Source organism: Cantharellus anzutake (assembly GCF_015039405.1).
Source record: "Cantharellus anzutake strain C23 chromosome Unknown EI90scaffold_12, whole genome shotgun sequence".
In the NCBI taxonomy this organism is placed as follows: Eukaryota; Fungi; Basidiomycota; class Agaricomycetes; order Cantharellales; family Hydnaceae; genus Cantharellus; species Cantharellus anzutake.
Window position 1 is genome coordinate 46014 of NW_024066962.1, and position 14100 is coordinate 60113.

Sequence of the window (14100 nt, forward strand, 5' to 3'; positions counted from 1 at the left end):
GTCAGGATCTGGACCCCAGCTGGGAGTGGCCAGAGAACAAGGCCAGGTGTGGAAGCTGGGGTACTCTCCCCAGCTGCTAACTCCTCAAAGTCGCTGAGGGGGCTGGCCTCAGCCTTCACAGGGAATGAGCTGAGAAGAAGGGTAAGCTTCTCAGCTGTCATGACCGACAAATCCCGGGGCTCCATCAGCAGCGAACCAATGCCGATAGGCGAATCTGCCGACCCGAAACCCATCCTAACCAGCCCCCAACCCAATGTCTGGCCCCCTGCCTTATTGCGTGAGACTTGGCCAACAATCAGAACCTAGACCCTGCCGGCATTCCGACCTTACCTCCAGTTCCCAAGCCCTTGGCGCTCCCGGAATTCAGTCCCTCCAGTTCCTATGCCAGCCTTGTCTCCATCTGAACCACACTCATTGCTTCCCGCTATGTGGTCACAGCCATGCCCCGCTTCCATGCATTCCACACCCTCTGCCCACTCCGTGCCCTCTGCCCATCTCTGCACCCTCTGGCCACTTCTGGTTGCCCTTGACACCTCTGGTCAGGTCAACACTCCCACTCCCCTCTGTACCTCTGTTGGCCTTCATGCTGTCCTTGTGTGACAGTGCTGACAGATCAACCTCTGTTCACGGACTTGTGTCGGCACCGCACCGACCCCGCTTATTTGCGGACTTGTATCGGCGCTGCGCGCTGACCTCCACTTTTGTCCTCTGGCCAGTTTTGTCACTTGGCAACATAACATTCATTCCTTGCCAAGTGCCTATTATGTTCACCCCATATTGGCATTTGATCCATGTGCTATTGCACTTTCCTATTCATTCATTTAATCTGTCAATATTGGTACTTGATCCGCTTTGACTTTATTCATTCCTTGCCTCCCATTTCCCAGGTTCTTGTCCTTGGTTTAGTTTGACAAGTCCCCGCTCATTTCCGCTTATTTCCGCACCGGACCGACCAGTCCCTCTTTTGATTTCTCTTATCTACTTATACCTTGTAAATACTTTCGGGGACCTCAGTCTGAAATCAACTAGAGTACCCCCCCCCTGTCTGGTCTGAGTCTCTCCTTCTGCAAAGGGGGCTTCCCCCCTCTGAGTCTGTGCTTGCGGAGTCTGCACTCCTCCTACGGTCCGCTCCGCCCGCAAGTCCTGTTTGCAGTCCACTGTGAGTGTCAATCTGTAAATATGGGATCTCCCCCAAACATCAAGCTCAGGGCACAGCACTCCACCTGAGTCGCTGAGGCCGCGATCCCACTCTGCTAACCTTGAACAGCACTTCCGGACGCACCGCATATTTCCGCCCGCATATCCGCACATGCGCTCCAACAGACCTCTGCATCACCTCCGACCTCAACTCAGACAGAACCCAATCCACCTTCTATCCACCTTCTGACAGTGTTCTGACTCTGACAGTACTTCCGACTCCGACAATAATCCCATCTCTAACATCAGCCCCCTGTGAGGCTGACACAAAAGGACCCTAGGAACTATACAGTTCCCGCTTGCTGCCGACTTTCCATAATCGGGTGTGACCCGTGGGAAAGTTCTGGGCAAGCAGCTTGCCCAGAATGTTCCCACGGTCGTGGCTGTACATTTCTGGGCAAGTCGCTCGCCCAGAACGTTCCCACGGGTTCGTGCATGCGCATCATTGTGTGAAACAGTGGGGGGGAAGGATAGGGGGAATGGGGAAATGTGGGGGAGGGTGGTTAGGGAAAGGGTGAGGGTGTCTGAGGGTGAGTGGGGTCAAGGGCTGTGCCCTGACATTTATCTTCTCTTTATTTTACATGGACGACCTTTCCTTGTATCAATGTACCATTGTGTCAGGGCACACCCACCTGACCCGGGTCCACCCGGACCCACCCGGCCACACCACACCCACTCCCCGCTGTCCATCCCTCTCCCTCCTCCTTCCTCCCTCTCTTCCCCTTTCTTTTCCCTCTTTCTTCTCCTTCCTTTATTTCATTCTTCTCATCTTCCTCTTCCTGTTTATTTCCTTCTATCTACATGGACCACCTTCCTTTGTATCAATGTACTATTGACCCATCCGGCCCACACACCCTGGACAGCTTCCCGCTGTGCCCAGCATGCACACATGCAGCGGACACTCTCGGGATCCCCCACAGGGACACCCGGATGCCTGCAGCTGTCTCCGAGGATGACATGGCACTTGTCATGTGACTCAAGCCGCATGTACATAAATGTACCTGAAGTGGGAACCGAAGAAGTAACCTTCTTCTCACATTCTCCACTTCAGTCTAAGTGGCCAGGGACTGCTGTCCCTTCTTGGACCTGCCAGCACGCACGCCCGGTTCACACCCCATGAGGGCCCTTCTGCCAGGCGATACATCCGGACCCCCTCTACCCTGGATGCGTCCCTGACACATTGACCCACTACAGCACACCCACAACACACCTGGCATGGACACCTTGGGTGACCCCCTGCTGTGCCCAGCACACGTTGAAGGAGAGAACGAAGGAAGGTCAGTTGGGAGGTTCAAACGAGACCACCACCAAGCTGTTCCCTGGTTCTTTAGTTAGGATGGGGAAGTGTACTAGTGTTGTTTATTGTAAATATAGTACCAATCCGAGTGTTTTGGCTAATTCTATTTTTATGGGTTAGTTTTAAAGTTTCTGGGAATTGACTTACAGATAAACCGAGCCCTGCGGAGCTGTTTCTTTATTGAAATTTATTAATTTGTCTAGGTGTAATTCTGTGTAGCGTTGTTTAATTTGGATTTAAACTTGAATTTAATCTTCTACTTGGTGAAGTTTCAAAGATTCTATTCAGTTAATGAATTTGGATGGTGTCTGGAGTGTCCCTTGAGTTTGTTTTATTTTTGTCTTATTTTATTGCTTGTTTTAACAGTAGCAAAATAACTGTTTTGTGTTTACACTTTGAAATCTGGAGTGTTAACCAGCTCTCCTGTTGAAATATCTACTTAATATTTCTCTCCTTAATTGCTGCCTTTTACTACAGTGGCAATCTTAACTGTATATCACTTTTTCGCACTGGAGTGACAACCAGAAATGCTTGAGAAAAATAATACTCTATTTTCTTACTTCTCTAAGGGGGGCGAAAAGTCGCAGAAAGGGTCTCCCTTTTATACTCCTTGGGTCGCCTTCCTTTTTCACGCTCTACCTTCTATTTACAGGATTTATTTACAGTGTATTTTTCTCAAACTGAATAAAAAGTGAAATTTTCACGCTATAGTTCCACTGCGCTTTGCTGCACTGAACTGCGGCTCTACTGCGGTCAGACTGCGCCTGGAATCCTTATTGTCCTTCCTCGCCTAAGCTATTTTAATGGTTAATTAGAATTTGTCTGCGCCGCATTTGCCGCAGTTCCCTATTTCAAATTCCCCATATTTCCCATTAAGTTCGCTATGACTCGGTCATACTGAATTCAAACCTCGCATTACTATGCGTGCGACTGTGCTGAGACCTTCAGCTGATTTATTCCAATTTTATTTAGTGACATTTAGTTAAAATGAGACTGAAATGATAAATGAGTGAATTATTCAGGTTTAAAACTGAAAGAAAAAGTTGCTAGTAATCAAGAATTACTCAAACGAATGTGTTATAGCTCTCTACTTCATTAGAACATCGTTCCCTAAAATTCCCGCCATGGTCCGTCGTAGTTTAGTAGTTTTTGTGAATTTCGTTCATATTCCCTGATTCCCCTTTGTATTATCACATCCTAATCCTCCATATGTATTGTTCGTTGTTATAGTAGGTCGTCCTCGAAGATATCATATTTTTATGTATTTTATTTAGGGCTCTAGACCTCTTGAAGCTGTCTTCCCGCGTGTTTTCAGGTTTCTAACTTCATGTCCTTGTATCTCATTCATTTCTGGATGTTTTCTCACGTTCTTGGTATCATAAATTTTCATTTATTCCCACCTTTCCAATGGTACTAAGGTTGTGTCCTATTTCCCTGTATTCGTTGAGTTAGCAAAGTTTCGCGCGCACATTCGGTAATCATGTGCATCGTTCCCATAGTTGTTCGTATGCGGGAGCCGTTTTCGTTTAGTTGTTCGGGATTTATGATATGCGCAGGTGTTTATTTCTTTCATATGGGCTTCTGTGATTTATTTCAGATTTTTCCCTCATGATCTAAGGTTGTTTTGCACTTTTCGTGCTTTGTTTTGACCGGGCTCTTCCTTATTTGGACGGAAATTGGTCTTCGCGATCTGCCGAAGTGCGGATCTCGGTTCCGACGGCCGGTTCCTTGCGCATCGCCACCCTCACGTGTCATTACACATGATGCGGATTCCTATATTCCCGTCATGGGTATAACTTCACAACGGCTGGACCGTTTGGGCTGAGAATTTGCATAACTATAGTTTCCTATTTTTCATAATTTCCGTGTAAATTTCGTTGTATGTTTTAATTATGGATCCTACGCAATCATCGTCTTGTCCCTGAGCTCGGACTTTTGATGTCGCTATTCCCGTTATTGGATTTCTCATTAACGCATGATCCTTTTATTATGGAAATTTGGGAGGATTAAGAGTAGATTCTTTTCTTTCTAATGGGCTATCAAGCTTGTCTCGGTCGTTACTAGTTAATCTTCGCGCTTGCTTTTTAGACATTGTCCTCGTTTTGCAGGAGCTTTAGTCATATCTCCGTCGTTTATGGGTAGTTTCCCCTGTAATTACTCTCATTGGTTCCGTTTGGGTGACATCTACATTTCCTATTATAAACACGACTTTGACTTTTGCATTAGTTCCTGAGGAATCTTTGTTCCGTGGTACTTCCATCCTTGCTACGTGTGCGGACGTGGGAAAGTAGTTTCCGTGGAGGTTCTCTGATTATTTTTATAGTCAAATCTTGGTCGATTGTCCTAATTCTTGGTTTAATATTTGCTATAAATTCCCCCGAGAATTCCGTCTCGTTGATGGTAAGCTTGAAGTATTTTTGTTATTTTTCTTTCTTTCGATTTATCGTGTATAGTCATAATAATTCGTTAAAATTCAGGTCCTTCTATGTTCTCATATCTACTTGTCGTATGAGGTTTTGTGATTTATCTGGCATATTTCCATAATGGGTTTCCATAGTGTGGCCGTTATTTCTCCTACAACGTGCTCGCACCGGATGCCCTCAGGATCTCCCATGGAGACACCTGGGTGATTACGGCTGTGTGCAAGGGTGACATGGCATCCGTCAGGTGACCTAAGCTGCATGTATATAAACATACCTGAAGTGGGAACCAAAGAAGTAGCCTTCTTCTCATATTTCCACTTCAGTCTAAGTGGCCAGGGACCGTCGTCCCACATCGGGCCTGTCAGTATGCATGCCCGATCCACCCCCCGCCAGGCTCTCAGCCCCAGACGCTACACCCAGGCTCCCTCGACCCCAGATGAGTCCCTGACAACTTACTGTGTTTTTGAGGGAATCTGTCAATTTCCAAGTGAATGGAGTATCAATATGTTTGTCAGAAATCAGCTCAAAAATGATCAAATTTCGGGGATTTTTTATTTTCAATACAGTTAGGTTTGTATTGCAATATAGTACGTTAGCGCTGCACTGCCATTTTCCGTTCCCCATTGATGATGATTACATTGCTAAGACTCAGCTGTCAATCTCAGTCTTGACATCAGCCATGATCAGACTGTGTGAGGCTATTTAGTTTCCCTCTTTCATGAATTATTTCTAATATTTTGATGATGCACCCAATGTCAAAGTGCAAGAGACAATAACGCCAGCATGTCTCTGCTGTCTTCTAGAAACCTCAACAGAAGGACCCTCACAGAGACATCTGTAGTGGTACAATGTCAAGCTAAAGAATAAATACAGGCCCCAGTGGAGGCAGAGTTGTTGAGTAGCCAGATCCGCTCTGAGAATGCAGCCTCACATTCTCAACACTATGTTTGATCTCAACTATTATGTACAGAATAAAGACAAGCGCCTGTGCTGGAATGATGATCACATTTTGGGGTTAGCTCCATGCCCACTGCCCAAAACCCCGCTGCAGGCTTTCCAGCAGTATTTCACAAGGGGTGATGCACTCTTCTTGCCAGATAACTCCGATAGAGTCCTTGACGCTCTTGATCCCTCAGCTCATGACTCGCCTCCCTCAAGCTGGGCCATCCCATTCCCACCAAATTGTAGGAATTCTGATTCATGTAGTTCGAGAAATGCTGACTTTACATTCAGGGGAAGCACTCCAGCTTGATAATCCGACACGTGTCCAATGTGAAACTTTTATTTTGCGGAAGCAGAAAGCCGAACAAGAGTGTAAACACCAAGGACAACCAGTGACCACTTCCCCCCATTCCATGCAAGCTGTGACAACACAATCCCTGACTCAACACCGCATACCCAATCATGTACCCCCTTCTTCCCTTTCCTAGCCAACTGTCCCTCTTCCTCCCTCAACAATCTACTACTCCTTCAGGAGGCTCTCCCCCTATTGCCATGCTTGCTCCAGCACCCGACATGAAGTTGCCATCGAAATCTCGATCTGACAGAAGAGGAGAAAGTATGTGGTTCTTTTGCTCATGAACTTCACTCAATAACTCGCTGTCAGGGCACTCACCCTGACTAGCCCGGACCCGGACCCGCGTCTGGACCCGCTTCCACCCGCCGTGCTTCCCGCATGCACGCACGCTCCGTGTGCCGCATGCTCCGGGCCCGGTTCCTACCCCTTCATGTGACTTCCGGGTATCCCCGGAAGTTTTGCTGATATTGTGGCCACTGTGGGAAGATGAGAAGTTAGCTTCCTTCTCATCTCCTTACCCACAGTAGGCAAGTGTATTCTACATTGCCTTTATCTATTCATCTCCTTACCCACAGTAGTTGTTGCCCTGGACAGGGCTGTTCATAGGTCAGGCTGTGGACCATAGGGGAGAGTCATGGGGACCCGGGAGTCGTCCCCTGACACTCGCACAGAATTACTTGAAATCTGCTACCAATGTAATACACTAAATCCTGACAAGGCAACAACAGAAGCGAGTTTCTATCTCCCCATTGACTGCTCCGCATCATTTGCACTCTGCAAGATTGAAGAAGGGATGGATGCTAATGTTACCAAGCACAAAATTGGCTATCTTCCAACCTTTGATGGAAAGCGGTGATGTGACACTCCAATCCAACTCAAGACTGTGGAGCAGATGGAAAAGGCACTGTGTGAACTTCGCGAATGCATGTCTCGAGCAGAACAAGTAAAAAATTATACATTATCAATATTGTAAGTCCCAGAAACCATACCTACATGATGTGGCGCTTATTCCCAATACACAAACCCACCAGAAACCAGTACCCAAAGCTGAAGACCTTGGGAAACATGGAAAAAGTCGTTGGTCCAATACTCTAAATGACACAATCTTGTCCAACCCGGCTTCCAAAAAATACACCATACTCGAAAAACAATGGGAGTGTCATAGATGTCGTAGTTACTGTTGGCCACATACACATGCAAGGGGAAAACACCTTCACCTTAGCAATGCGACGCTGTCCTTATGGGTGCAACAGTGGGTATGTGTAATTCACTGTAATCACACCAGCATTGAGCTTATGGTTATTGCAGACTGACCGCATCCCCGGAGTTGATCTCCACAACCCCCCAGCCCATCACTGGTTTGATGTGGCAGCTTTGAGAAAACAGACCAAGGTTGTCAATGAGAAGCAGCATCAAGAATCTAAGAAGCGTTCACGCAACACCAGTCCACCAAAAACCCCTACTAAATCCAAAAAAGTCACCAGCCCTCCAGCAAAGAAGGTCAAGGTTGACATGATACCAGCCAAACAAGAGCCCGAAAAAGAAACCATCATCCTTTCTTCTGACCCAATAACACCAGTATTTCTCTGTCGCCGTTCATCCAAAGTCGGAACTGACTTTGTTGATCTTTCATCTTCCCCCATCCCAGGACCTTCCAAGAAGAAGGATCCTGTTATTTTCAACCTTTGCAGCGACAGTTCTGCTGATGATTTTGACATAGAGTACACAAAATGTTAGAGGACAAGTGTGCACACACACAGCATGTATTTACTGTCAAAAAAGTCACCAAGCTGCCGTGTTACTGAGCACTTTTAGGACAGAAAATAGCATATTATTCTAACAATTATGTACGTCATCTAAGCCAAATAGCCTGAATGGCTAAACCAGCCACGTGTTGAGACTTCAGTCACTGAGTATACCGCTTCAAAGAGTAGAACTTTGGCAGCATTCATATCCCTCCCAGATAAGACAATGTCAACGCAGTTCCTATTGAGACGAAGCCAGTGTTTGATTGCAGAAAAAGCTTCTTCAATTGGGTTCAAGTTGGGGAGTAGGGAGGGAGAAAGATGAGATGAATACCTCTACAATATCAAGTGAGAGCGAGTTTGGTGATTGTGGTGCTGTAAGGTCGGTGTAGGTGCCGACCTTGGTGCCTCTTCAGTCCTCAGGTCATCGATATCTAGTTTGTATAGAACTTAGTATTCGACGTTGGTGTGGAGAAGAGTAAAGAACCCTTTACCCAACTCCGCACCATACATATGTAAATACAAAAGTACAACAAGGAATAATAAAGGAATAAGTAAATCACCACCCCTTCCTTACAGGTGCACACATACTGGTCAGCGCACATTTGCTCAAGCTCATCAGACTTGTGGATCGACACATTATCCATAATCAGAACAGACCGAGGGAGAGGGAAAGGGTTCATGCGCAGGAGAATAGAACGGATGAAGTCGTTGAATGTGGCTGTTGTGAATGCTCCCTCCTGAATATTTGCATGGAGTATTCCTTCAACACTGAGAGCAGGGAGTATAGAGTACCTGAGAAAGGAATGTTAGGATTGAAGCACAGATTTGGAGCATGTTACATACTTAGTGCCTTGGACAAAGAAGTCCCGGTGATGCGCTTGGTCACCAGATGGTGCCCAGCCATGTGAGTGTGAAGAAGTGTTACAATTGCAACCAGTTTCATCAACAAAAACAAGCTGATCCACTTGATAGTGCCGACCCATATACTGCCTAAATGTAGCACAGAGTTCTTCATTGCATTCAAAAGCCAGCTTTTGCAACTATCACAAGGAATAAATTCTTCAGAATGTTGAATAAAATGTGAAAATATCCACCTTGTTGTATGTAAAACCTTGCTGCTTCAGGCTGGTCCAGATCGTACTCTGGCATACAGAGACATGATTGTATCTCTCTAATATACATTGTAGTTCATGGAGATATAGATCTGGCTTGAGCTTGAGATGACCTTGTATCAGCTATTCAGGGATTCAGCGAAATCAACAGATGGCTGTGATTTATCATGCTGTTAGAACTGGGTGAGGGTGGATGATTCCGGAGGGGAACCGGAGACTTAGCAAGGAGGGACCTTGGCCTCAGCGACTCAAGCGGAGCGCTGTGCCATTGCTGTTTGTCCATTTGGTCCTTAATTTCATAGGAGGCAAGCAGGAAGTCTCTAGGGGGCATTTCAGGTCGATTTTAGACTAAGGACTAAAACAAGTATGTACAAGTGCCGATATATATAATGGAGAGGGCGAAAGCACAAGGAAACAAAGGGGATCCGAATCGGAATGAAGGCGTCCAAATGGGACAAAGGGATAAGCGGAGCGGTACCAAAGGTCATAAAGCAGAACCTGTGGTACGTCCGAAAGGAGGTAAGGAGGGCGAGGCCCAGAGGGGCAGGAAGATGAGGGGAAGTGGGGATGATGACTAACTGGCTAGAATGGGAAGAAGCAGCAGTCCAAATAGGGATGAGGGGAAAACGCGAGAGATACATTACAAGTGGCAAAAGAGCCGAAGATGATCCATGGAGCTTGGAGCTTACGGAGGTGGGGTTGAAAGTCTGAGGAATATTGGCAATGGTGTTTACGTAGTATGAGGTCACCAATGCAATGGACTAAGGCCGAGGTGGAGTCAAAGTCCGAGGTAGGAGCTATGACGGAGTCTCGGAGCGAAGGTACAAGTGGTGTCCGAGTACGAGGTACGGGACAGCAGCGGAAGGTCGTAACTTGGTGGGAGGTCGGTGGAAGAGGACCAGAGGGAAGAGGGAGGAAAGAGGGAAGAGTGGTGGAAAGGAGGGTTGTCAGGTCCGAAGGTGAGTATCGGAGCAGACAGGAGAAGAGTAGGAGGATGACGGAAGGGTGGAGGTGTTGTGAGGAGGGAGCGGAGGAGTGGGAGGAGTAGGAAGAGGGTGGCGAGAGGAGTGGTGTTCGGTCCGAGGTGAGTATCGGAGCGGACAGAGATAGGACAGGAGAGGGATGGAGGAGTGGAGGTGGCATGGGGGGTGAGAGGAGGTGTGGTGTCAGGACCGAAGGTGAATATCGGAACGGACAGCAGTAGGGCAGGACTCCGGAGGTGGTGAAGGAGGAGGTCCGGGAGTCAGGTCGGGATCGGGTATGCACAGATATGACTCATGCTCACATCCAGATCCCAGTTGTTGAGTTTGCGAGTACCCCCACGGTTGCCAGCTTTCTCATGCCTATGAGCTGAGATAACCCGGTGAACCATGCGCTCGCTGAGTTGGGCAGCCTGTGCAACCTCTTTGGTAGAGAGGGTTTGAGACATCAGGATAATGAGGTGCTTCATCTCTGGAGAGGTGTGTTTGGTCATGAGATGATGCGTGGAGGAGAGCCAAGCAGTATGTTTAGTGCTGCAGTCATCATCAATGAGAGCAGCATATTCATCATCAACAGGGAACAGAGAATGGCAGTGCAGCACTAAACGTACTATAGTGCAATACAAACCTAACTGTATTGAAAATAAAAAATCCCTGAAATTTGATCATTTTTGAGCTGATTTCTGACAAACATATTGATACCCCATTCACTTGGAAATTGACAGATTCCCTCAAAAACGCAGTAATATACTTGAGTGAGGTTGAATGTATTGTTTGAGAGTTAATTATATAAGCTTTTCCCGCGCTCAAGGCTGTTGGTGGCATTGTGGCATTGTGCTGGATAACCTGTGGTGAGGCAATAATAACGAATGGAGAGGACGTTGGAACGAACCCATTGCAAAAGGCTCCATGCAAAACGGTTGAAAACTGAGAGAGATACGAGTTGTAGCCCATGCCAGCATGAGTTGTGTGCATGGGAAACAGTGTCCACGCCTCATACAGGCTGTTTAACGACTAAAGCCAATAATAGAGGACCTTAATACAAGCTCATGAAGAAAAACCCAACGAAAAATGAACAAGGTTTGACAAAGATATGAATGTACATCTTTTTTTGTGTGAAAAAATGTAAAAAAACCGTTCCACTGCTTTATACACCATCATTCGCGATGTGCACCAATAATATAAAATGACAAGGGCATTAGTACAAGCATGTACGAACAAAACGACGAGAAACGAAGGATAATTGACAGAGATACGAATGTGCATGTTTTTTTTTTGTGAAAAATTGTGAAAAACCATCCCACTGCTTCATGAACGCTCATTCGCGACTTGCACCAATAATAGAAAATAACCAGAGGGTTGGTACGGGCACATTAAAAGAAACCCGACGAAAGACGAATGAAAATTGACAGAGGAACTAATGTACATGCTTTATTTGTGGAAAAAACGTTCCACGTCCTCATTCATGCTGATTCACGGGTTGCACTAACAATACCAAATATATAAAATGTTAGTACGGGCCCATTGCAAAAGACACGAAGAGAAACGGCCAAGAACTGACAGAGATACCAATCCAGTGTCAGCTCTGCGCATGATCTGTGTGTGGGAAACGGTCTCCAGCACCTTACAAATGTTTTAAAAATATGTGAAAATATCAAGTACTTGCGCTAATACTTATAGAATAGTTCGCAAATTTTCAGGACATTTGGTGCAGTATCAAGCGAGATATGATAAATTATTCCATTAAATTTCATTTGGCACCCCAAGATCGCAGAATGTCAGATTGGGGTAATAATACACATTGTAGAGGGCATTAACACGCGCCCGTTAGAAAAAACTCGAGGAGAAACGAATCAGAACTGACAGAGATACGAATACAGTGTCTGCTCTGCGCATGGTCTGTGTGTGGGAAACGCCTTCCAGCGCCTCATGGATGTCAAAGAAAAATATAAAGAAATATGAAATCTTTGCGTTAATAATATATAAGATAGGACGCAAAACTATAGAACATTTGATGCAATATTCAGCGAGATATAATAGATTACCATACAGTTTGTGCATGGGAAATGAGTAAAATCGCCATAATCTCCTCAGGATCGCCGAACGATGAGTCGGACCAATAATACAACATGTATAGGACATCAAGACGCACCCATTAATAAAGATTTGACGAGAAACGGATGAGAACTGAGAGAGATATGATAGTGAAAAATCACGTGTATATGTTTAGTTTGAGGAAATTCACGTGAGCAATTGAGTGTAACCTCCCACAACTTTGTTTGCGCACAGACATATGCGAAAAAGTACTAATACCCCCACTCAAAACCAGTTTACACCCCCAATGGGAGCAATTCTTTTTTGTTCCCATGTGACTTTGGCATGTAAAATAGATAGATAATAGATAGGTAAATAAATAGAAGTAGATAAATAGGTCATAATAATTGTAGATAGTAATAAAATAATAATAGTAAAATAGTAGTTGTATTAGTTAATTTTTTTTTGGTTGTTTTCACTAATTAGCATATACAATTAGACTGTAATAGTAATGGTAGTGTTGTATTAGTCATGTTGGATTATGTTTTCGCTATTGGTATATGTATATATATAAATTAAAATTAAAATCTGCAGTTTCCAACAATAAAATCAAGAAAAAAAGCTCAACTGTTTTATATACACAAGGTGAAATTTAAATAAAAATCTGGGAAAAATGCGGCAATGTGTAACAACAAAAGAAAATAAAACCAAGGTATTCTATACAAAATTAAAATCCAGAAAATTCATGGCAACACCGGACAATGTAGAATAAAAACATTATAAAACAAAATCCAAAAAAATCATGGCAACATGGGGAACACTGTTTTATAAACTTACAAAGGAATTTCATGTGATGGGAGGTGGTTGGGGTGGTGGGTTTGGAGAAATGGCCAGAAAATAACAAATAAAAGGGCCTCACTCCCAGTGCATTGGCAAGAGGTGTCACGACCATGCATCCCGGCCCGTTAGCTGCCCGTCCCGATGCTGCCCGAGCCTATTCCCGCTGTGCGAGCGCGAGCGTGAGCCCCGACCTCAGCCCTATCCTCCCTGAGGGCCCCCTGCTCACTCCCCCACTTGCCCCTAGGCTCCCCTACACCTGGCCGACTCCCCCACAGCCACACCGACCTCCCTGCCCCGAGTCCGCCTCTGGCACCGACCTAGCGTGACTCCGTGACATCGCCTACTCCGCTACGATACCATCGCCGCTATCGCGGCCCTACACCCCTTCGTTTATTTATCTGTTATTGTTTGTTTTGACCCTCGGTCATTGCTGGCCGCTGTGCGGCCAACCCCGCTCGTTGTTCCTATTTGCTTCCGGACCCTTCGGCCTTCGGCCCGGGTCCGCTTCTATTCATTCTATCTTCATATATATATCCTGTACACTACATTATAGTACCTCAGCTCTAATATCGACTTGACCACGACCCCAAGCCCTGACCCCAACAAGGCAGCCCCAGTAAGTTCGAAATGAGGGCCAAGAGACAACTAGGGGGCACAGAACTCCCTTTAGAGTTGCTGAGGCCAAATGCCCTACCCTCGGGCCTTGTCTGAGGCATCGCGGCCATCGCGGCCCTTAGCGGTCCGCATCGGCGACCTTCGGTGCCCGACCCCGGATCAGTATCTAACAAGAGGGGGGGAAGGCATTTCTCATTCCTGTGCATGATTAATGGAGTGGGGTTCGGGGCAATGCCCTGATGGCCCACCACAGGAGCAGGGGTTCAAGGGGCTGGCCCCTTGGTGCATAAATAATTACTGTACCATATATCTTATTATTTCTTTAGCACAAGGGGAACAATAACAACAAGGATGATGTTGCATGGGGTCTGGGGCAATGCCCCAGGGGGGTTTGGGGCACAGCCCTGATGCCCTCTGCAGGAGCTAGAGACCGCTAAACCCATGGGTGTGCGAGGAATGAGCACCCCACAGGTTAAAGGTCTCTAGTGGTTAAGTAATATCAGTTCTGTGACATTCCATAATCATACAAGGGCCACATGGCTGTAGGCACTAGGATC

General features: G+C 46.1%; 1 protein-coding gene across 1 annotated transcript; it reads left to right on the plus strand.

Annotated features, from left to right (window-relative positions):
* Positions 1-6321: 6321 nt before the first annotated feature.
* EI90DRAFT_3014332 (uncharacterized protein) lies at positions 6322-7951 on the plus strand (the record flags this gene model as incomplete). Its single annotated transcript, XM_039056770.1, has 5 exons — positions 6322-6475; positions 6943-7066; positions 7153-7183; positions 7246-7470; positions 7523-7951. 5 exons carry the CDS (start codon positions 6322-6324, stop codon positions 7949-7951), a joined length of 963 nt encoding a protein of 320 aa, XP_038918726.1.
* Between the last annotated feature and the right edge of the window lie 6149 nt (positions 7952-14100).